This window comes from Oryza sativa, chromosome 6, assembly GCF_034140825.1.
Source record: "Oryza sativa Japonica Group chromosome 6, ASM3414082v1".
Classification (NCBI taxonomy): domain Eukaryota; kingdom Viridiplantae; phylum Streptophyta; class Magnoliopsida; order Poales; family Poaceae; genus Oryza; species Oryza sativa.
In genome coordinates, this window is record NC_089040.1 from 20,719,901 (window position 1) to 20,742,012 (window position 22,112).

General features: G+C 40.0%; 1 protein-coding gene across 1 annotated transcript; it reads right to left on the reverse strand.

Annotated features, from left to right (window-relative positions):
- Positions 1 to 2,047: 2,047 nt before the first annotated feature.
- Positions 2,048 to 5,980, reverse strand: LOC4341208 (GDSL esterase/lipase At5g45910). The gene is made up of 5 exons (XM_015785566.2): positions 5,592 to 5,980; positions 4,721 to 4,936; positions 4,454 to 4,602; positions 2,785 to 3,061; positions 2,048 to 2,592 (listed from the first exon to the last, which is right to left on the reverse strand). The coding sequence occupies exons 1-5, from the start codon at positions 5,917 to 5,919 to the stop codon at positions 2,375 to 2,377; spliced, it is 1,188 nt and encodes a 395-aa protein (XP_015641052.1). The 5' UTR covers positions 5,920 to 5,980; the 3' UTR covers positions 2,048 to 2,374.
- Between the last annotated feature and the right edge of the window lie 16,132 nt (positions 5,981 to 22,112).

The window sequence follows — 22,112 nt, forward strand, 5'->3', positions numbered from 1 at the left end:
CTCCTCCCCATCGTGCTCTCCTCCGACGACGTCGGACACCTTCTTCAGTGACATCGTGCTGGTCACGCACGCAGCGACGCATGCAGGGGCCGAGAACACCTTAGCTCCCCTCGTGACGTACGTTTCGACGGGGCGGTGGTGGAGGCGACGCCCCCATGGCGGCCGCCGGCCGGATCGGAGATGATGAACGAGTGCCGCCTCCGCCGCAGCTCCCTCCTCCTGCGCCCAGCCCGAACATGGCCGGGCTAAAAACAAGAAGATCATATACTATATCTAGCTAGCTATAGCTAAGTAAATTAAAGCATGCACCACTCCACAGTTGTCCACAGTGTCCTTCTCACAGATCACGGATGCCTGTGAAGAAAAAAACAGTTGGAGGAGCCGATTTGCACTGGTTTTCACAGTTGAGAAAGACGTTATACCTGGTTTTGTGGTTAAAGGATACGATTTGATAAGAGATGAGGGAGGCAAAATAAACTTATTCCCATTCGAACGAAAAAGTTGGCCTGGCATGAAGCATCAATTGGGCTTGGTGGGGCTGAATCACACCACCCGTTAAAAACTTAAAATATGATACGGTTAACGGAGTAGAACAGATGAAACCTAACGAGGATGATATATTTTTTTTTTGACAAGTTGACTAGTATGATGGTATTTTCTGAAAGTTGCATTTGTCTGATGAGTGATGAGGTCAAGGGTGACCTACCTCTGTCCACAGTGAGTAACCTTTGCTTTTGCGGGAAAAGAGTAGCTTTTGCAACTTAATACAACCAAGCAAGTATGACAAGGTACTTGTGTACTTCACTTGTTCTTGTGTTATTCATGGTATATGAACATAACGCGGACATTATTTTGAAGGCATTTGCACAATTCACGATTGACTCCATGAAAACAGAAACATTGCACAAATTCTATGCGTACTGATAGAGTAAAAGAAAAAAAAAAGATGGTACCAGCGATGCTGCCATTACTCTCATCAAGCAAGGAGGCACACTAAATACTGGAACCAATCACTACTTCACTGGTGTACTGAAATCTTATAGTAATTCTATACGTGTGCCAAAAGTTTACGCCGTTCCAGTACTGCCATTACACTTCCATTGGCCGTGCACGCTCAAATGTCAAACTGCGCGTTGCAGCAGTTAACTGTCGCTAGGGTACAGTACATGTTACGCTGATCAGACAAGAACAAAGGTCTTCTTCTTCTTCTTGGATGGAGAAGCATCTTCAGAATTGAGCAGCTGACAGACGAGTGCTTGGGTGGATGGATCCTCTCATTTAACTCCATCATCATGTGGGGTTTCAATCTGGACCATACATATGCACATCCATCCCCTGTTTAGATCCAGCAGATTCCCTCGTTAATTTCGCCATGTTGTGGTTCGTGCCATCTCTGACAGAGGCAGGTATCATTCTGAAGTTGAGAGTTTCGGCTGTTTGTTACAGTGTTTCTTTGTACTGTAATGGTGTGTAGTGTACAGTAGTACCCTCTTAGCCTTAAAAGGATGCTCAGATGATGCCGGTTGCTGGATTATCATTAATTATGCTCTTCACCGAAATGTTTCTGTGGATTACTTGGCTTGGACTTGAACTCCAATCCAGAGAAATTTTTGACAGGATTAGGTTCCTCCTATCCGTGCTTGTTCCAGAGATAGGAGTATTTGATTATGTCTGTTACCAGCATCGTGGTACTGATGTTTTTTGGTCCATTTCTGCAATTATTCAGTTGTGCTAGACTGAGATATAAATCAGCAATTAGGCACCTATCAGAGCATTGAAGCTCTTGGTATTGTGTCACCCATCAAGCCAGGGAATCATCTCTACCTGTATCATGCTTCCATAGCTCTATTATTGAAGAAATATTTTAGATGTGCGCATTCTTGCAGAGGCCAAGAGTATGATTGGTATAGTTGTATATACTCAATGTAACTGACAAAATTCAATAAAAACTTTCATTATCTTTAAAAAAAGTATCCTCAGAATGCAAACAGAGATCATGATGGAAAACACTACATTATAAACGTTCATTCATCATTAGGCAGTCATAGATGCACAAATTTGATCTCTTTATTACCATAAATTATTACCCAGAGTCATTGACAAATGAAAAGAATCAGAGAACATGTCAAACATGGTACATCTGTACTACATCTTCTCAGTTTAATTTGGAACATATCTATACTGGCACCAGTTTCAACATTCATTTTGGAACATATCTATACTGGCACAGTTTACACATTCTTCCAAATGAAAACAAAAAAACTAAACAACTTTTACCCATATAACTTAATTCTTCAGTGACTGAAACCTTCTTCATTCATATATATTTTTGCACCAACAGCTGTGTTACATACAGTCAAAACCCCTCAAATTCTCACTTGAGGATTGGGGGCTCAGCATATGGCCCATTCAGCCAGCCATTGGCGACATAGCGGTAGGCGGCTTCGGTCATGTGGATGCCGTCCCAGCTCACGTACGACGACGGGTTGGAGCACACGCTAGCACCCTCCTCACCACACTTCTTCTTCAGGTTGAAGTTGTAGTTGCCCTGGCCTCCAGCACCACAGCAAGCCTGCATAGTCGAGCTGAAACCTGCAATGCCATATCATTGATGTTTAGACCATGATATCATCGTCGCACCAAATCGGAATAGTAAAATTTAGTCCTGGAGATCACAACTGACGAACTGTAAAATTCATTCCGGATGTACCTAAAGTTCTAAACATACACTGGAGATGCATTACAATTTACGGTTAGCATGCTATTGCACTGAGGAAGACTCACCAAAATTTCCAGGGCTGACGACAAACTGCATTGCCGCCTTGAAGTAGTCACCATACATGATTTTTGTCTCTGGGTACTTCTTTTGAAGCTCATCAAGCTGCTGCTTGAGCTCCCTGTTGTGATGGAAGGCGAGACGGTTGTATCTCCGGAGGCACCCGGTGCGGGCATTGTAGTCAGCTTTGCTGCTGGTGTTGTACAGTGTCAGGTACAAGGGGAAGCATCCAATTGGGAGAACTCCTGGTACCAGCAAGTCTTTCGCACCAAGTTCAATCAATTTCTGGGAAAATAAACACACAGATGGTTAACTAACAGTACTCAAAATGATTCATCAGTGTGTGGGCATGTTCCAGCTTTCATCTCAGTAAATTCTTTCAGTTATTCAACATCTGGCATGTGGTTAAAAATCTGTACTGCTGGAAACTAATCTCACTCCTAGAAATGTGCAAATCAAACATTTCCCCACACGACAGATTGAAAGCCATCGATTTATAGTAATAGAATAACATCACTACTTTACTGATAAATTTGTTCCATCTGCTTAAACTTTGGGGAAAACAGTCTATTTTATCCTACAACCCTTGTCATGTGACTGCCGTTTCATGATGGGCATGCACATAACAAAATGATTCCCTTCTTTCACCAGCCACAACTTTTGCATGCCCATCCTCTTCATTGAGCAATCATGATCCTATAGATCAAAAATCCCCACCTACACATCACATGGGGCTGCACTAAGCAACAATCTGATGCACTGTAGATTAACTCGATTTGGTAGACAAAGTACAACCCCATTCTATCACTGATATGCAGAGGTGATCAATGCAGGTGAAAAACAAAAGAAAGAAAAAAGAAAAAAAAATCCTTTTCAAAGCATCGCAGCCATAGCGGTTTCTTGTCGAGTGCCTAGGCAGAAGATTCTGCCATTCTGGTTTGGTACCAAATCTGTCACATGTTCTCCTCCTATTTTAGTGCAAATTGGACCGGTAATCCCAGTTGACTATTAGTAAACGTCACGTTGAGATCCATAGATCCAGAGCATTAATGTGTGTATTAACTGTGCCAATGCTTACCTAACAGCCAATCTACTCACAAATCTCACTGAATAGAATACAGACTTGTCAAGACTTACTGCACCCAACCCAAAGTACAGTATTTCTGGAATACTTTCCGAAGCTTATTCCCATTTGATCATCAGTAACTCATTTCAATTATATTTGTACCACATACAGTGTTCATTATGCAGCTTCCTTTTTTCTTTTTGGCTGTTTCTTTTTTCAGACAATATCTAGGTATGACATGTCTGGAATCTGCAGTGACACATACTTGCAGTACTCTGATTCCCTGGATCTCCAAATGCAGCACTACATTGTACTGCTCCTTCCATCACTACCTACTTCAGCAATGTGTGTGTGTGTGCATGTGCTTTTTTTTTTTTTGAGAAGGGTATTTTTTACCCCGCCTCTACATCCAACCGGATATATGCAGCCCGTTCTAATGGAGATTTGAACTCAGGACCTTGGATTGCTACTCAGGTCACTGCAACCGCTAGGCTACATGCCTTTTCACTCAAGTAGTGTGTGCATGTGCATTATGTGTTGCAACTCAAAGTAGTATCATCTTACTGTAGGAATTCTATGCAAATTCATCAGATTCATGGGCACATTCTTACCTCGACACCGTTGGCGATGGCCTTGGCGACGAGGGGGACGTAGGTCTTGACCTCGGAGAAGGCGACGCCGGAGAAGAGAGGGGCATTGTAGTCATTTCCCCCAAACTCCCCCACCACGAACAGTGACTTGCCGAAGTAGTCCTTGCACTCTGCAACATCATCCAAACCACACACACCCAATTAAACCCCAAACTGTTCATCCGGCTGAAACCTGCAACATGGCTGCATCTCCAAAAAAGACAGAAGAAATCAAGAAGTCCATGTGACCTTGGTCCGACTTGCAGAGGGAAGGCTTCATGTCCTGGAGCCATCCGATCTGGGTGTTGATGGAGCCGGTGTTCCAGATGCGCTGGTCGATGCCGTGCTGCTTGAAGAAGGAGTACTCCAGCGCCGTCGCGCCGGTGATGGCGAAGTTGGCGCCCTTGCTGAAGTCCGCGCCGTGCGCCTTCGACGCCGGCGGCAGCGGCAGCCCGAAGTGCTCCGCTGCAAGCCAAGGATCGCTTCTCCCATCAGATTAAGAACAAAAAAAACCCGCAAGTTTGGAATCAAATCGCTCTGCTTTTTTTTTTCTTTTTTGCTCTGAAACAAAAGCAGACAATGTTCAGAACGCGGTTCAGGCAATCGATTGGGAAGCAGATATGCTGTCGATTTGAGAGGCCTTGCAACAGTAATTATACTATCAGCTTTGTGTTTCTTTTTAGGAGTTGGAGGAGAGGAAAAAAGAAGAAGGAACTTTGGTTCATAATCGATTGCTTTGATGTGGCAGAAAGGAGGCAGCAATAATTTCACCATTGCAAAAGCGCAGACTCTTTTACTACTCCCAGAGTTTTTGAGGTTTGAAACACGGAACATAAAAAAAAAAAGGTTGAAGAGAAATTTGATTAATTAGTTGAGGTGTTCTGTAAAATAAACAGGAAAAGAAGAAGGGTCAATTGCATCATGACCAAAGGTCAGAGCAATGGTCTTCCCAAAATTGACACTTTTTAATAAGAGTACTAATAGCAAGACAGAGACATTTCTATTGGTTATTGCAAAATGACTCCATTAAACAAAGAAATAGTATATGTGAAGCGGTGGCAAGGCCAAGAGAGGGACAAGAGAAAGAAGAGACGCCATGGACGAGGAGCTAAGGTATTACCGAGGAAGTCGACGACGAGGCGGCCGTTGGAGCAGCGGCCGGTGGGGCGGCCGAAGAAGGTCATCCCGTAGGGGGCGCGGGCGGTGGTGAGCGACTTGGGGATGCCGTCGGCGATGAGGTTCCCGGCGTCGGACAGCGAGTCGCCGAAGCTGAAGATGGCCTCGTACGACTTCTTGCTCCTCGCCGCCGAGCACCCCGTCGGCGCCGCCGCCAAAAGCAGCACCACGGCGACGGCGACCAGCAGCTGCTGCCGCCGGCTGCACCGGCTGCCGGGCGCCATTGCTGCTGCTGTCTGCGTGTGTCGGCAGGAGGAGGCAATGGCGCGCATGTGGGTGAGACTGTGAGAGGAGAGAGACGGGGGTTAATTGGCTATTATAGGGCTTGTGTCCGTGTGGCGTGGCGCTAGCTCATGACTTTATATAAACTGCTGCTGCAGGGAGAGGTGAGGGGAGGTGTGGTTGGTTGGCACTGTGGTGCTTGAGATGGAATATGGATGGTGGATTCTAATAGGCAAAATTACCAGGGCCTTAGCTTTTTCGCTTAAGCTTATTTATCAGTCAAATTTTAATTTTTTAATTTTAAATTTAAAGTTGATTTTAAGATTCTTTTATCAAAGTTTATTTTTCAGTCTTTACTTTTTAAATCGTTAAGAACACGTATATAAACGTTTTTATTCGTAAATTACTTTTCGTTTGTAAATATGCAGCGAAATGATGGCTCCGTAATGGTCGTTTTGGCAAGGCTCCATCCCAAAGTATATAGATATTTGTTTTATCTAGATTTATGGTATTATAATATATGATATATCCTATCTAATACTGAGTGTTTATTTTGAAATGGAGATAGTCATGTCACACTTTATGATTGTTCTCTTAAATAAAATGTAAGTTAAAATATTTTTAAGAAAACTTGATAATGTAAAGTACAGGGAGATTAGTTACTTAAAAATATCAGGTGGAAAATTGGTTTATACATTGAGGAAGGAAATAGTTTTGGACATAAATAGTATCTTACTGTTCATATGCTGATATTTGTTTTTAACTTCTTGCAGTGCAGCGGCGAGGTGCAGCAAATAACAAGTGATGGGAAACTTATTCCTGTAAAACTGCAGCGGAAATCCGGTAGATATGGCTCGGTAGGAAGGACCGCACGTATTAAATGAAGTGAAGGGTATACGGCAACTACTTGTCTGGTTATTATTGTTGTTATGAAATGAAAATATTAATGTACTAGTAGTAGTACATTTGGTACTCTCTATTTAGAAAACTGTTTGAGGTTTTATACTTCCTCTGATTTTAATAAACATCATTATTGATTTTTATATGATATTTGATTATTTATTTTATTTTAAAATATAAATATTATTTATTTTAATGTGACATGTTTTTATCACTAATGAAACTTTTAAGTATGACTTATACTTTAGCATATTTACATTAAATTTTAAACAAGACGAATAGTCAAATATTATTTCAAATTAAAATCAGCAATATCATCTATTAAAAATGAAGGTAGTTTTTAGTGTCAAATAATTTTATTAGTAATTTATTAAAATTCAAATATGTTTAGTTTATAAATTTTATTTTATATTAAATTCACATTTCTATTTATATTAAGATTATTATTTTATGAGCTATAGTCAAAGTCTAACCTTGAAGACCTTTTTCAAAATATAAATGCCATATCTTTTTTCAGCGGAGAGAATAGCATCAAAAGACTTTAGTATTACATTAGTTATAGTTTTGAAACATGCATATAAAATTCGGGAGGGTCCATGTCACTAATACACACTTATGTTATTTCCCCCAAAATGAAATGGAATATCCAAATATGCATGCTTTCTGGTGCTCCTAACGCGGCAATTTTTTTAAAAAAACTTTCAGCATGTAAGTTTCTTAAAAGATTGTTTTAAATTTATTTTTCAATTTTATAATATTTATTCGTCTATACACTTGAATCATTCACCTATTCAGTTAATAAGCATTCCATTCAATTTCGTCGATAAGAACACACATATATAGCCAACCTCATTAAATTCCTTTGGAACATAGTAATGAAAAACCATAGAAATAAAAAAATAAAATAAAAGTTGATAGAATACAACTGAAATACAGAGAACTAAAAATACAGAGAAATACACATAAATAACCACTGGGATGGAGCGCATGTGAAACACGTGACTTTAAGAAGAGATCAAGACAAAGAAAAGTTCCTCTGGACCTCATGTTAATTTTTTTTTTCTAAAATTTCCATGCATCTTTTCATATGATTCATAGATGTGCAATCTTTTATCGTAAAGGGGTATATATATAGAAAAATTCCTATAGGGACTCAGATCCTGCAAAATTCCTTAAAATAAATCATTTGCTCTGAATGGGCCCAAGTTGATAACTGCATCTTAAGCACGACGTGAGGTTTCTCGAAGTGCTAAACAATACTCTTTTTTTTTAAAAAAAAATCTATACTCTTTATTTTTTAAAAAAAATCTATGCGAAAGTTACAAAATCATATTAATCCATTTTTAATTTTTGCAAACTAACACTTAATTAATCACATGTTAATTCGACTTTTAAGTCCGGACACAAATTAAATTGTTTTTGTTAAGAGTATTACTATATGCATGATTCAGTTGTACATGTAACTATATATCAATTAAAGGAGAATACATTTATATATAGTGTAGCCGTTTATGATGTACGTAAATCGAACATTTGGGTTGTATGCATATTCTTTTGTTAAAATGCAATGCCTGTAATCTGGGCCTACTACCACTTGATGCCACAGGAGCAAAGTCATGCTCTTCTACATTCCTGGGGTAGATGATAGATCATAATGAGATGCTGTTTTTTCCCCCTCTCTTTCTGCGATCTCGTGCCATTATTAACTGGATCTCTGCACCTGTGCCAACCAGGCTCAAGTTCATCTCGGGAGGTCGGCTTTTCTCGCTGGGAAAAAAATGGCCGCTTTTCGGTGGCGTTGCTCGGTGGCTCCTTTTGCTTTCCTAGTTCCCTGTTTGTTCAACTGTCCATTCAATGGCTTCCATGCTTTTACGTGGAAACCCTCGTGCTTTCCTTGAATTAGGATTTGTTTAGTTGGGAAAAATTTTTAGGTTTGGCTGTCATATCGGATATATGGACACATATTTAAAATATTAAACGTAGTGTAATAACAAAACAAATTACAGATTCCGCAAGGAAACTGCGAGACAAATTTATTAAGCCTAGTTAATCTTTCATTGGTAAATGTTTACTGTAGCACCACATTATCAAATCATGACGCAATTAGGCTTAAAAGATTCGTTTCGCAATTTACACGTAATATATGTAATTGTTTTTTTGTTTTGCCTACATTTAATACTTCATGTATGTGTCCAAACATTCGATGTGATAGCGTGAAATTTTTTGTTCTGGGAACTAAACATGGCCTTACACAGGCATATGTTTGACGTATCAACCCTCTAATGTGGAGTACTGTGGGAGACGGAATGCAGATGTCGAACAAAGAGAGTAACGCAAGGCGATTAAACGGAATATGAACGATTAATTGGAAGTCGATGAAGAGGGTACCTATCAACCGTTTTTTCACAACATTGCAACCCTTGGAAATTATTAGTTAACTAGATAATTGAAACTCTTCCATGTTGCTTTCGAAATCTCCTTGATGAATATTTGTTTTCTTTTTAACAATGAAAGTATAATATTTGGTATTGATACCAACTAAGGATGAATACAACTATTTTTAATTATAGACATCACGATTCACTCCCTAGCTCATCGAGTTATGCACATATACATGAACCAACCACCGAGGGTACGTACAGTAGAATTTACTCCCTTTTCTCTTTTGTATGGCGTTGGTTAGTCTAAATTTATACTCCCTCCATCCTAAAATGTTTGACGCCGTTGACTTTTATAAAAATGTTTGACCGTTCGTCTTATTCAAAAAATTTAAGTAATTATTAATTCTTTTTCTATCATTTGATTTATTGTTAAATATACTTTTATGTATACATATAGTTTTACACATTTCATAAAAGTTTTTGAATAAGACGAATGGTCAAACATGTTTAAAAAAGTCAATGGCGTTAAACATTTAGGGAATGAGGGAGTATATATATTAAAGGGTGGAGGTAGTATGTATGCATATATCTTATATAATTTGTGAGGAGGTTGAGGTCCAACTAGAAAAATTTCTCACAAAGGGCAGCAACTGTGCACTTGTGGACTCAACTGATGCATGCTAGCTACTAGCTAGCTAGCTCCAACATTGATCATGAATTGCACCATTGCCATTGTCACCCCCAACTCATCCCAAGAAAAGATGATGAGCACAAAATGGCCACAGCCATTAAAAGCAGCTAGCTAACGCTCTGAGGTTGTTGAGCCATTACTGTTAGTTGGTCTTGGTGCCAAGCTGCAAATGCATCCCCAAGCTAGTATTTTGGAGTGGACCAAGTGAATGCACAATTGCATAATGGAGGAGCAAACGAGTTGGTAGGACGTGCCACTCTGAGAATGAAAAAACAATGCATGCATCAATTCTGTTGTAATTTATGGTGCTAGAGTACATACACAAATGTCGGTTATTCTCTAGACTTGTTCGGTTAATCCCTCCTAAAGAGCAGTGAAGGAAATTTGAAGAGGTGTAAAATTAATCATCCTCAATTGACTCATTTCTTATAGGGATTAACCGAACAAGTCCTAAAGAAAAATCTTTAGTATTTTTTATAAATTTTAAATCATTTCTTGTTAATTTACTTAGCATGTTGCACAAAAATGATCGTAGTATGAACTTTCCTATGCATGAAGTTGGATGAGTTAGAGAAGAGAAGCAATTTCATTTTCTCTAAATTCTTGGCTGGCATCATCATGCCAGGCTATACCATGTCAAGAAGAAAAAGATAAGTATCAGATGCTTGTCCAACCATGACACGGTTTGGAAGACCCATACACATGCACGCACGCTTTATTATTTTTTTCTCCTCCTGGCAGAGAGGGTTTGGATAGAGATTTATATTATATTTGTCAAACAGGTGATGATGTGGTCGTTCAAATTTGAAAGCAAATAATTCTTATTTAATAAGTAAAAATATATTATTCCAAAATTGGAGGTGAAAATAAATCCAACCAATTCGGCAGCTAAGGGTTGTAAAATAAATATTTTTTTCCTAAACAGATTAAAACATGTTCTCAAAACATATCAGTTATTTTGAGCATGTGAGTCAACCTAACGCATGCTGATCAATGCTCAGAGGTGAGGATATATTTGATCAGAGGAACATGCATTGGCTGCAAACTTTCTGGCACAATCACAAGATTCCAGAGCACATCACATGCAAATATGCAATGTGGAGGCCGGGAAAAAGGTGCACATCCCATTTTTTTTATTCTGCAAATTGGAGTTGTAGATTAGATACTTGATTACTCTATGGAACACGCTGTCAAATTAATACTGAATTGAAGACAAACTACTGTCAGCAACTCAACGGCTACTGTCCACCTAGCTCACCAGTGGTAGGTACACTCTGTTTGCTTATATATGCATTTTTCTGATCTTCTCAAGTCATTTATAGAGAGGGCCAACCCCAATGTGTTTGTCTGTTTGATATACCACAAGAAAAAAAAAGTAAACAAGCCAATCTTTCACCATGTAATAAATAGAGAGAAATGCAACCCCTTATCCGTCACCAGAAATTTTCATTATCGTCGCATCATCGAGATTTGGACCTCAAATAATATATGTGACTCATTAAATATCACTAAATATTTTGAGGTGGCCATGCAAAACCTAATATCATGTTTAAGAATTAGGTCCAACAATGCCATGCACAACCTACGATCATGTTCACAAACTTTTGGCTAAAAAGAAGTGAATTAAATTTGAAAATATACCGTTGATTCGTTTGTTTTTCAAAAATATTCGGAATATAAATTTATTAGTAGAAATATACCGTCGATCTCACATAACCATTCCGCGAGAGTGACGCTGAAGTGACGTCGTGAACGGTCTCGCACGAGGAGAGCGCCAGACCGCACGGTATCGCGTGATCATAACGCGAGACTGCGCGGTCTGGCACGACGAAACAGCGATACCGAACAACGGAATCAAGGACGTACGCGGCGGCGACGTCAGACCACGCGGTCTCGCGCGGCCAAACCGCGAGACCGAGCAGTCTCGCTCACTCAGTGAGCGATAGCGACTGCCTCTGCCGATTGAATAAGGTTAATTAGTGATTAATTAATCGCTAATTAGAATAATTAATTACTAATTATTGTTAATTAATCATTAATTAGGGTAATTAATGACTAATTAAGCAGCTCCGTTGGACATGACATTCGTTCTCGCTGATTCCTTAAGCGAGACTGTTCGGTCTTGCTGCTTCATCACGCGATACCGCGCGACACCGGTATATTTTCGCTAAAAAGTATACATCACGAATATTTCTACGAAAAAACCAAATCAATAGTATATTTTTAAATTTAATTCACAAAGAAGCTGCAATATTAAGTTGTTGATTAGAGTCAACACTTTGGTTAGGTTCACTCATCACCTGGGCACGCAAAGAAGCAGCCTAGCTGGATTGGAACCGACTGGTTCCTACTCAAGAGTGATAACTAGCTTGATCGCCAGGCAAAAAGCTGCAAATAATGCAAAGTACATAATTCAGATTTCAGCAGCAGCAGCAGTAGGTGAGCCAAATCTATCAACCTGCAGTCCTTCTCTTGGACACTAATGGAGGGGTCTCCCAGGAAACTTCCAATTAACATGTCGGAAGAAACTGAAAAGGATAGTGGATTGTTGATTGGGAAATACATATATGCATGTTGGTTACAGTTACAATAACTGAAATGAGAAAGTGAAATGGAAAAAGGCAGAAGTTTGATCTGTTTGGCTCCAGATTGGTGGTTTTGATTGCAGTTAACTGTCCTAATCAAGATTTTGAGGTTGTTAAGACAGAGTGGTCTTTACATTCTTTTTGTTAACCAACAGAGAATGCAATCTAAAAGCATCGATCCCTAAAAGGGGAAAATGACCTCCTTTTTTTCAAGGGAGAGAGCTTTCATTGATTTGGACTTTGGACTTGAATATATATAATGTCAAAGCGTAGGAAGGATAGATCTGAAGTGTACCATTTTTTCTTCAGAGTAACTGAAGCTCATGATTCATCATACATCCAAATACATGCCTGGAAATATCACTATTAATTACATACTGTAATTTTTTGCAAGGATATTACACATTATAGTTTGTATACTTGATATTTAGATGCATATATACCAAGAATAGTTATTCATCAAGAAGATCAAGATACTTTTTAAATAATGGATAAACTGGTTGTTGTATCTAAGATGCAGAAACCCACATGTAACCTCATTCTTTAACACCCCCTCCCCCACCCCAATTAAATACCTTACAAAAGATAAAATGCATACATTGTACACATGTATTAGGGATCATTGGATTATCATGATATTTTTCTCATGCTTTGCAATTCCTTAGTTTATGTATATGCAATGCACCAAATAGTGAGCAGGGTTTATAATCCCAATTAAAACGGTCTGATTTTCCTGAAAACTGGATTTCCTGGATCGGCTCCATTACTAGGTTTTTTTGGTCATTTTTTTAAAATCAAATTGAATTTAAAATTTTTGACTAAACTTGACCGGGAGTCAACAGTTTTTCAAATGGTTTCTATGAAACCGGAAAACCAATTTTTGGCTCGGTATCCGTTTCGTGAATCCTTCTGTTCATTAAGTACTCTGTACTATACCAAGCAGCAAGAAGTAACTCTAAGCTAGCGTACTTGTGTGAAGTAAATAGTACTTCCTCTGTTTTACAATGTAAGCCATTCTAGCATTTCTCATATTCATATTGATATTAATGAATCTACACTATAAATATGAGAAATGCTAGAATGGCTTACATTATAAAACGGAGGGAGTAGCTTACAGTTAATAGGCCGCAAGTACAGCACCAACCCCTTCTAGAACATGGTCACCTCCACTAGCCCACCCTCAACCAGAATCCAAGTGCAAGAGACAATGCCAGCACTTACACACATGGCACACTCACCTACGTGGAAAGTGCTGCCTGACTCGCATCCAACCCTTGGTATATAGCTCACAAGTGTAGCTTATAGCCGCCTGTAAACTGCTCCAGAGCCCCACCTTTGGGTGTTACACTGTAGCTACCCAAAATTATTGGGCCAATTCCCTATATGCCCATGTAATTTCACCCAATCCCTTCTACGCCCCTAAAATTTGTTTGATCTCTTATATACCCCTGAGTTTTTATTTGGATCCCTTACATACCCATTCCGTTAGTTGACCATTAGTTTGACCGTTAGTTATTGTAGAAATTACTTTATTGTCCTTGTTATATTGTTAAAAGCTAGAAATGTTTTATGTGTAAATTATTTGAGTTGTGAAAACCAATAAGGAATAAATTACTAAATATTTGTTATGAATTTTTGAAAATAAAACATTATTTCATTAAAATAAAAAAAGATTTATTGTAAAAAAAAGTTCTGCATAAGATTTGAAAATTACCTTTCAACAAATATTTAGTGAAAAAAGATTCGTTGTGAAAAAACAAAGGGGATATAATTAGTTTATCACAAATTAGAAAACAAATTTAAAATTTTTAAATAAATTTCAGATCAAATTTGATGAATTTCGTATATCTTCCCAAAAATTTAAACCTAAATAACATTTAGTTTTTGCTCTTAATTTTCTGGTGAAACTAATGTATGGATTTAATCATAATTTTTAAAAAATAAAAAATAATAAGTTTTATTTTTTAAGTTGGGCATTAAATGATTATATTGCTTGTATTTTGTATAAGTTTATTTTTCATATGAAAATTTATTGGGTAGGTACCACACATATGTATAATATGGGTAATATAGTCATTTTAAAATATTTAACGGTCAACTAATGGTCAACTAACGGAGATGAGTATAGAGGAGATCAAAATGAAAACTCAGGGGTATATAAGGGATAATGTCAAATTCAGGGGTATTGAAGGGATTGAGTAAATTTTCAGGGGTATATAGGGAATTTTCTCAAAATTATTTGTGTTACCAACTAAAAATCGTTGTACTAAAATACTGTAAAATCCCGTGTTCCAAATATAGCATCCTAACTTGTTACCCAAACTCATCCGCTGTTGATCTGGACGGTTGATCATGTGCTACCAGTGGCGGATCCATAGTGTACTGTAAGCACTGGTGTCAATTGACATCAATGACTTCTTGCTAATCTCTTTGCTAATACACTCTATAAACAATAATTACTCTCTTATATATGTATTGGCATCACCAAATTTGAGTATTGACCCTAATAACTCTATTTTCTAGATCCGACCCTGTGTGCCATCAAACCATTGGAAAAAAAAAGTTGTGGATGGCATACAATTGCTATTGCTTCACACCACGAAATTTATGTGTTCCAAACAAAACATTTTTACACTTATACCTTGCAGTTGCACTTATATGTTCTGATATGTGTACCAATGTACTATACGAGCTTAGTACGCAGCAGGAAGAGGTGGGTACCGAACCTGCTGGTGCTGGGTTGCTGGGTGGTGCTGCAAAGCCATGTATATGAGTGGGACCAAAACGTACCATGATGAGACCCTCAGGAAGCATCTATCTATCTCCACACTCATACTATCTGCATCTGAATATGAATGGAACCAACCGCGTTAATGTCTGGGTTGTCCAGGATTCCGGATGGAGGGGGATATTGTGCAATGCAAGTCCACAGGGGAAGGGACCAACAACCAGCTGGTAAGGGTAACCCGTGTTGGTGTTGGTGTTTAATTCACATTTCATTAGGTCGTTGGCAGCCATGTGTGTATTCTTCTCAGGAAGAAACTGAGATGTTTTTGTTGTAGTAGTAAGTAACTAGTAGTAATTCATGCAATCATCAGTGTACGTAGTCAAATGCTCGAGGCTAATTAATATATAGCTCACGATTAATGAAAATTGAATATGAATGACTTTGATGTTCCACGGGGACTGCAGGGGATATCCTATCCATGTCATCCTTGGTGACTTTAAGTGTCAAGGGTACTCTTGTTTTTTTTTTTATCAAAGGGCTTTAGCCCTCCATTTCCATTAAAAGAAATGTCACAGTTTACAGCAGAAGAAAAAACAGAAAACACAACTACGTTCAGAGTTTATAAAAGCGACAACAGACATTCAACAATTGACTCTCCTAAGCAGGCTATCTGTGCCCTTGTGTTCAAAAGCTAGACATTTCTCTCCTCTTTTCTAATCTGATCAGCTGCTTGTAATCCTTCTGAAGCTGGCGCGCCATCCATGTCGTGAATTGAACACCTCATTTCCTCATTTTCTTTAATAATTATGTCAAATTTTAAGATGTATTATTGGCATCGAAGGTCCAATTTATTTCCACATCAGTACAGTATATCTTGAATGGATTTTAAACTCTCAAGGGAAGTGATCCCTCGTGTCAGCCACGCGCAGGCAACTGGGGAGGCGACCCAACCCTAGCGTTGCCATCCCCTCCCCTTGCCTCTCCCACCTCGCCGCCGTCGGAGCCATAGAGCAGCCACCAAAAAACCGAGCAACTAGCTACGATGGCGACTGCAGGGCTCAGCACCTCTCACCTAGCATGGAGAAAGGGCGGTGCGCTGCGAGGCGTCAATGTGGCGGTGCAGCGGCGATGACTCGACAAGGGCGTGTTGCGGCAATGGCGTGACGAGGGGCATGCTTACCCCGAGCTTAGCGACCTTTTCAGCCTTCTCCACTCAGATATGGGTCCTTTGCTTTCCTGGCCAGACACGACAAGCAACTGGGGTAGCTAGGTTGCGGATGCCGATAGTCACCATGGACATAGTCGCCAATGGACTGCATGTGGTGTAGAGGCGGTGGCCATGGGGGTGTCGGTGGTGATGAGGCTCCTCCTTGTCCTGAGGTTGGATTTGGTGCCCTTTGGTATGCAGGCGGGGGTGAGCTGGCGATGGCTTAAGGAGGAGTGGTAGCGGCAGACCTCAAGGCTGATGGTGGTGAGCGGGAAAGTGGCTAGGACGCTAACATTAACGGTTTGTCTTCTCGATGATTGGCCGAGCAATCTCCTCTCCGTGGGGCTCCTCCTCTGCTATGGCTGAAATATTTTTGGTCATGGGGAGCTCCCTCCTTGGAGGCGTCATTATAGAGTTTTCTCCCTCCCCACCATCTCCAAGTGAAAAACCTTGCTCTGGCTTCGGGATGAGTGGTGGTAGCATTTCACGTAGTGTCCTCCATGGGGCGCTGCCATGGAGAACCTTACCCTTGCAGCGAAGGTCGTTGGTGGAATCTTACGTCAACTCCAAAGCTCTACAAGCCTGGGATGAAGCTTGGCAACAATAATATGTTGTTGTCTCTTTCTAAGGGTGCTGGTGCTAACCATGTGCAGGAAAAGGTGCTTTGTTGGCTTAGGCTGATGTCCACAGTGGGAAATTGTTGTTTGTTTGTTTTGGCTATACCTTTGGAAACGATGATGTGATCACTGTGGAGTCGGGGCTGTTGTGTTGCTAGGCAGTAAGCTCAGCAACGATGACACATGTTTGCGAAGTTGGATTTGTTGTGTTGTCTTTACAACAAGCTCGATATCAATCCCTACTTTGGGCTCCGTCATTGTTTAGTTGTTAGTTTAGCTAGGGTAGAGGGTTATTCCGTGCGCAGTATATTTGTACCAGCCACAGTCTTTTCCTTATGGTGATTGACGAGTCTCTTTTCTTTGAGGAGATGTTTTTCTTTTCCTTGTAACCCTATATGGGTTTTTACTCCTGCTTAATTGAAATATAATTGGCATTTCTCCTACCGATTTCGTTTTTAAAAAACTCTCGAGGGAACATTTCCTCGTTATTTGTATGACATTTAAATAGTTATGAAAAATTAGAAAAAAAAGTATGAAAAGAAAGACTAATACATGATATATCACTCCACAAACATGCAAGTTAAAATTTCACTTCTACAAGTAACTTCCACAAACATGTTTTGTTTAGCGATCTATCACGTATTATCTATCTTATTGATATTTTAATTTTTATAACCATTTGAATGACACACAAACAATAAGGGAATATCCTCTCGAGAGTTTAGAATTGGTCATCTTCATTGCCCTAAACAAGTAATATTATAAAAAAGTACAGCTACAATTACATTCATAATTATTTTTTTCCTTTTTATCCTTAGATCGAATTTAATTTTGTATATTTGTCAATTAAGGAACATGACAAAATAATCTTCATTATCAGAAACTTATATACCATTGCATGTCGTCTCTCCTGATTGGGATGCTAGTTAGCTCGAGAGAATTTTTATATAGGTTTAGGCCCTAAAATTTGTCGGTCGAGTGGTCTATTGCTTTATTGATATATGGAAGGTATGTGTACAAATGAGATATATCTATCTTCTAATTTAGTTGGGAGTTCTGACGAGATGGTGGTAGGATGCTTCGAAGCTGGACTACATAGGCTGTCGGTGGATTGAGGGCTTGATCTCCACGGGGATCAATTGCATCGTGGCATGTCTTGTGTTGATTTTTGTTTAGTTAAGTTTTCTTTCCCCCTCCTGGCCCTTAATTGTTTTGGATATCAATGACAACCGATTAGGAAGGACTAATGCCAGTGACCCAGGAACCGACGTTCACATAGCAGACAATGTGCACTAGGTAAATGCCATGTGTCTGCACATCCGACTCCTTACCTGCACCGGGGAATGGTTTGGGGCCGGCACGTGCCGAATCCACATTTGTGAAGGATGAGGCCTTCAGGGTGCCGTAAGGCCAATTCCTAGCTGGAAGCTAAATGACGTGTTTCGGGCAGCCTCAGGTCTATGATTCTTTCCCATTTACTCATAACGGGACAGTAATCTGCCCCCCCCGGGTGAAGAGCATGGAAGCAACTTGCCATATCCCGCCCACGGTGGGCCCTGTTAAGGCCTACCCCAAGGCTGACGGAGCCAGCGAGAAGAGGAGTTGCAAGACAAGGCTTACCATACCTAATCTTGATATGAAAATAATCATCCCCCAAACTTCGATCATGTGGTGTCCCCCTAGAGGTAGTAAAGGGGAGAGCCAAGGCCAGAAGGGTTAGATCCTGGTGACTTCAACACATTTAGTGAGGTTCTTAGGAAACACAGGAAAGAAAGAAAGGTGAACTACTCTGAGTAGTCGATGAATGGTAAGATCCTTCGAGGACAAAGAGATAAATCGCCACCACAATAGGAGTAGGGTTTTACACCTCTATATTGCATGGACCTGTACACTTCGTGCTTGTTCAATTTCCTTTTTTTATGTGCTATTGAGGGGCACGAGTCCCCTCCTCGCAGATGACTAGCTCCTCGGCTGAACTCACAAAAAGAGGTCCCGCCGGATTCCCGTTATCGGGGTTCATACTTTGACAACAAATGTGTTTATTAAGACTAGTGCAGATGATTAGTCCTTCTATTTGTGAAATGAAAGGTTCGGGCAGATTTAAGAAGAAAGAATATTGTATGGCACATAAGGGGTAACTAAAATTTTCCTATACTTTGTGTCGTAGGAAAAGCCATACAGAAGGGGATGCTGCTTTGAAACATACAGTTGGAAATTGTGCTCAAAATTTTTTGAAGAAGTGTATCTCTTTTTCTCTAAGTGTTTCTGAATTTCAAGTTGGAAAATCTGATTTGAGCAAAGTTCTTGCCCTCGGGTGATGATGATGAAACTAGGTCCCAATCTTCCGATAGGTATTGATAACTCTTGATTTGGTGGAAACATGACACACACGATCCGGCTTCCGATCAGCACGATCCGAACCCTGCAATCATAGCACCACGTCTCCTCTGGTTATCAACCGTGCCGAAACCCAGTTGACCTCGCCAAGAAGTCTAATTTCTACATACGAATCGAAGAACACAAGCAAGAACAAGGTAGATAGCAACTCAGTTGCATATGAATAATTAAGCACCTGAAACGGCGTTCCACAAACCGAACAAGCGGCGAAACTACAATAGTAGAAATAATTTAAGCAAAACCCGATTCTAAACTATGACGGCTACTGAATAAATTTGATTTAGGACGTCCTAGGGTTGCCCTAGGGTGCACACCCCTTGGGCTTAGCCCATGACATAATTACAATGCCCAAGATTCAAATCAGATTCGGACTGGATGAGGTACTGTTAACAACCAAATTTGGTAACATCGGCATCGGAAAAGGAGATTAGATAGAAGTGGAGTCGGAGGCGGAGATCGATCCGAGAACAGAGCAAGAATCGGCTGGAGTCCAGATCGGCTACGATTAGGATCAGCTGGGTCTGAGTCGGACTAGGTAAGCTGATGCAGCCGATTCCGACAGTACAACTTGGTGTATGACATCGGGTTGAGTTGAGGTGCTTCAAGATAATTGCTGCACATGGATAGAATCCTAAGAAGGCAATTGTATCTATTAATTAGGATATTTTATGTAATTTTCTTAGAGATATGTTTGGGCAAAAGTCTGCCGCAAAGACTTGTGGTATCTTAGAGTTTGTTAGAGATAATGGTCGTGTCCGGTATGGACATATCTTGTAATTCTCGGGTATAAATAGACCCCGAGCCCTATGTAATTAAACACACACACGTTCAATACAATTTCGGTGCATCGCCACCCTTTTGCTTTAGTTTTATTTTGACGAGTTCTTGCTTTCGGGTTGAGCTGCATCGGTTTCGATCTTCAACAAGAGGTAAAACTTGTTATGACGGCTTGCGTTCTCGGGATTAGTGCTTCCATCTTTATGATACTCTAATCTTGTTTATGTAATTCGTCGAGTTATCATATATCTCACATAATCTTTGGCAATATCGCTATCTAATCTACAATCGGCTAACATCTGTTAGTAGAGGGCAGCCGATTAGATTAGATTTTGACGTTGATTTAGATTATGTAAGATATCTACCACTCTATGAAACTTCCAGCAGCTTGATTGTCTAGATATTGTTCTTCTTTCCATACTTAATGCTGCATCAGTTGAGTTTGATCTATTAAGTCGTGCTTAGAATATCAATCTCTAGCCTGCCTTCTGGTTGCCAATTAAGGTAGCATCGGAGTTTCAGCCGATCTTATTTGATTTAACTATATTTGCCTCATATACTTCATTGACATGTTAAATCTGCCCTTTGTGTCAAGATATCGTCGCAATCTAAATATATTAAGCTTTTATTTAATACACTATACCTGTTTTAATATCTTGATATAGAGTAGTATCGGAGTATTAGCCGATACACGCTAGATCTATTTGATCGGCTATGATATAAACATATATAGTTCCGTTATTAATATATATTTCAATCTAAGTGATTTATACTGTCTCGGCATGGCGACCGATCTATCCCAATCACTTGATTTAAGTATATATCGATATAAGAACTATATATTGGTAATATCTACAGCCGATCGAGTAGATTTAGTTCCTTATTATCTATTTATAACCGCCGATCGATTCACATATGACTTCGGCTCAAAGATAAATGATATGTCATCGGCACTTAGCCGATCGGCTATCATCTATAGATTTAACCGTGGTTTCTTTGTTTCTATTTCTTGTTGATTGTAGGATCAAATCAATTGGCACGCTAACACACCCGAAGGCGAGCTTTGGACCTGCACTGGAGTTAAGCAGATCTCCCAGGCCTCGTGTTTTTCATCAACACGCTTTTGGCACGCCCAGTGGGACAGATAAGAAGTCAGCAAGCAATTCTTCCTCATGGCCGAGAAACCACCGCTGTCACCATCGTCGGCTAGCCCAAGCACTGTCAAGGAAAAGATCCAGAAGTTAGGATTGACCGACGTCAATGAAGCAAACGTCATGCCTATCGATCCGGAAAAATTCACACCTGATCAAAAGAAAGATTTTGATGCGATGATGCAGCAGGCAAGGGATCAATTCTTGAACTCATTCATGCAGACTCGCAAGGGAACACTTGTTCAGAAGTATAAAGTAAAGGTAGTCGCTGATGATCCTAGGACTAGTTCTTCTAGAGGTCAAGATGGGAAACAAGCTCTAGACGGCTCGGCTCAACCGAGTGACAAGAGTGCCACAGACGGTTCTCTAGGAAATCAAGGTGACAATTCTCAAGGAGTCCATGGAGTTCAAGGTGATGGGGTGCATGGAATTCAAGGTGATGGTGCTCAGGGTTGCAGGGAGGAAATTTTAATCAGGATGGCAATGCATTACATGAGTTTTTCAATAACTTCCAAGATCGGGTTGACTAAGCCGTGCACAATGCTTTGATCAATCAGTTTGGGGTGTTAGTCAATACATTGTCAAATATGATGAAGTCACTGGTCGATGGTACAATAGCTGAATACCAAGCTGCATGCCCAGTTTATTTGCAAGGAGGAGTATTTCCGAATTATCGGCCTTTAATCACCAATACTCATCCACCCTTTCAAGCAGCTCCTTCTATTGCACCATCGGCTCAGCCGATGGCACCAGCATCGGCTCTTGCACCTACTGTACCACCTTCGGCTCCAGGCCAATTGGTCAATCCC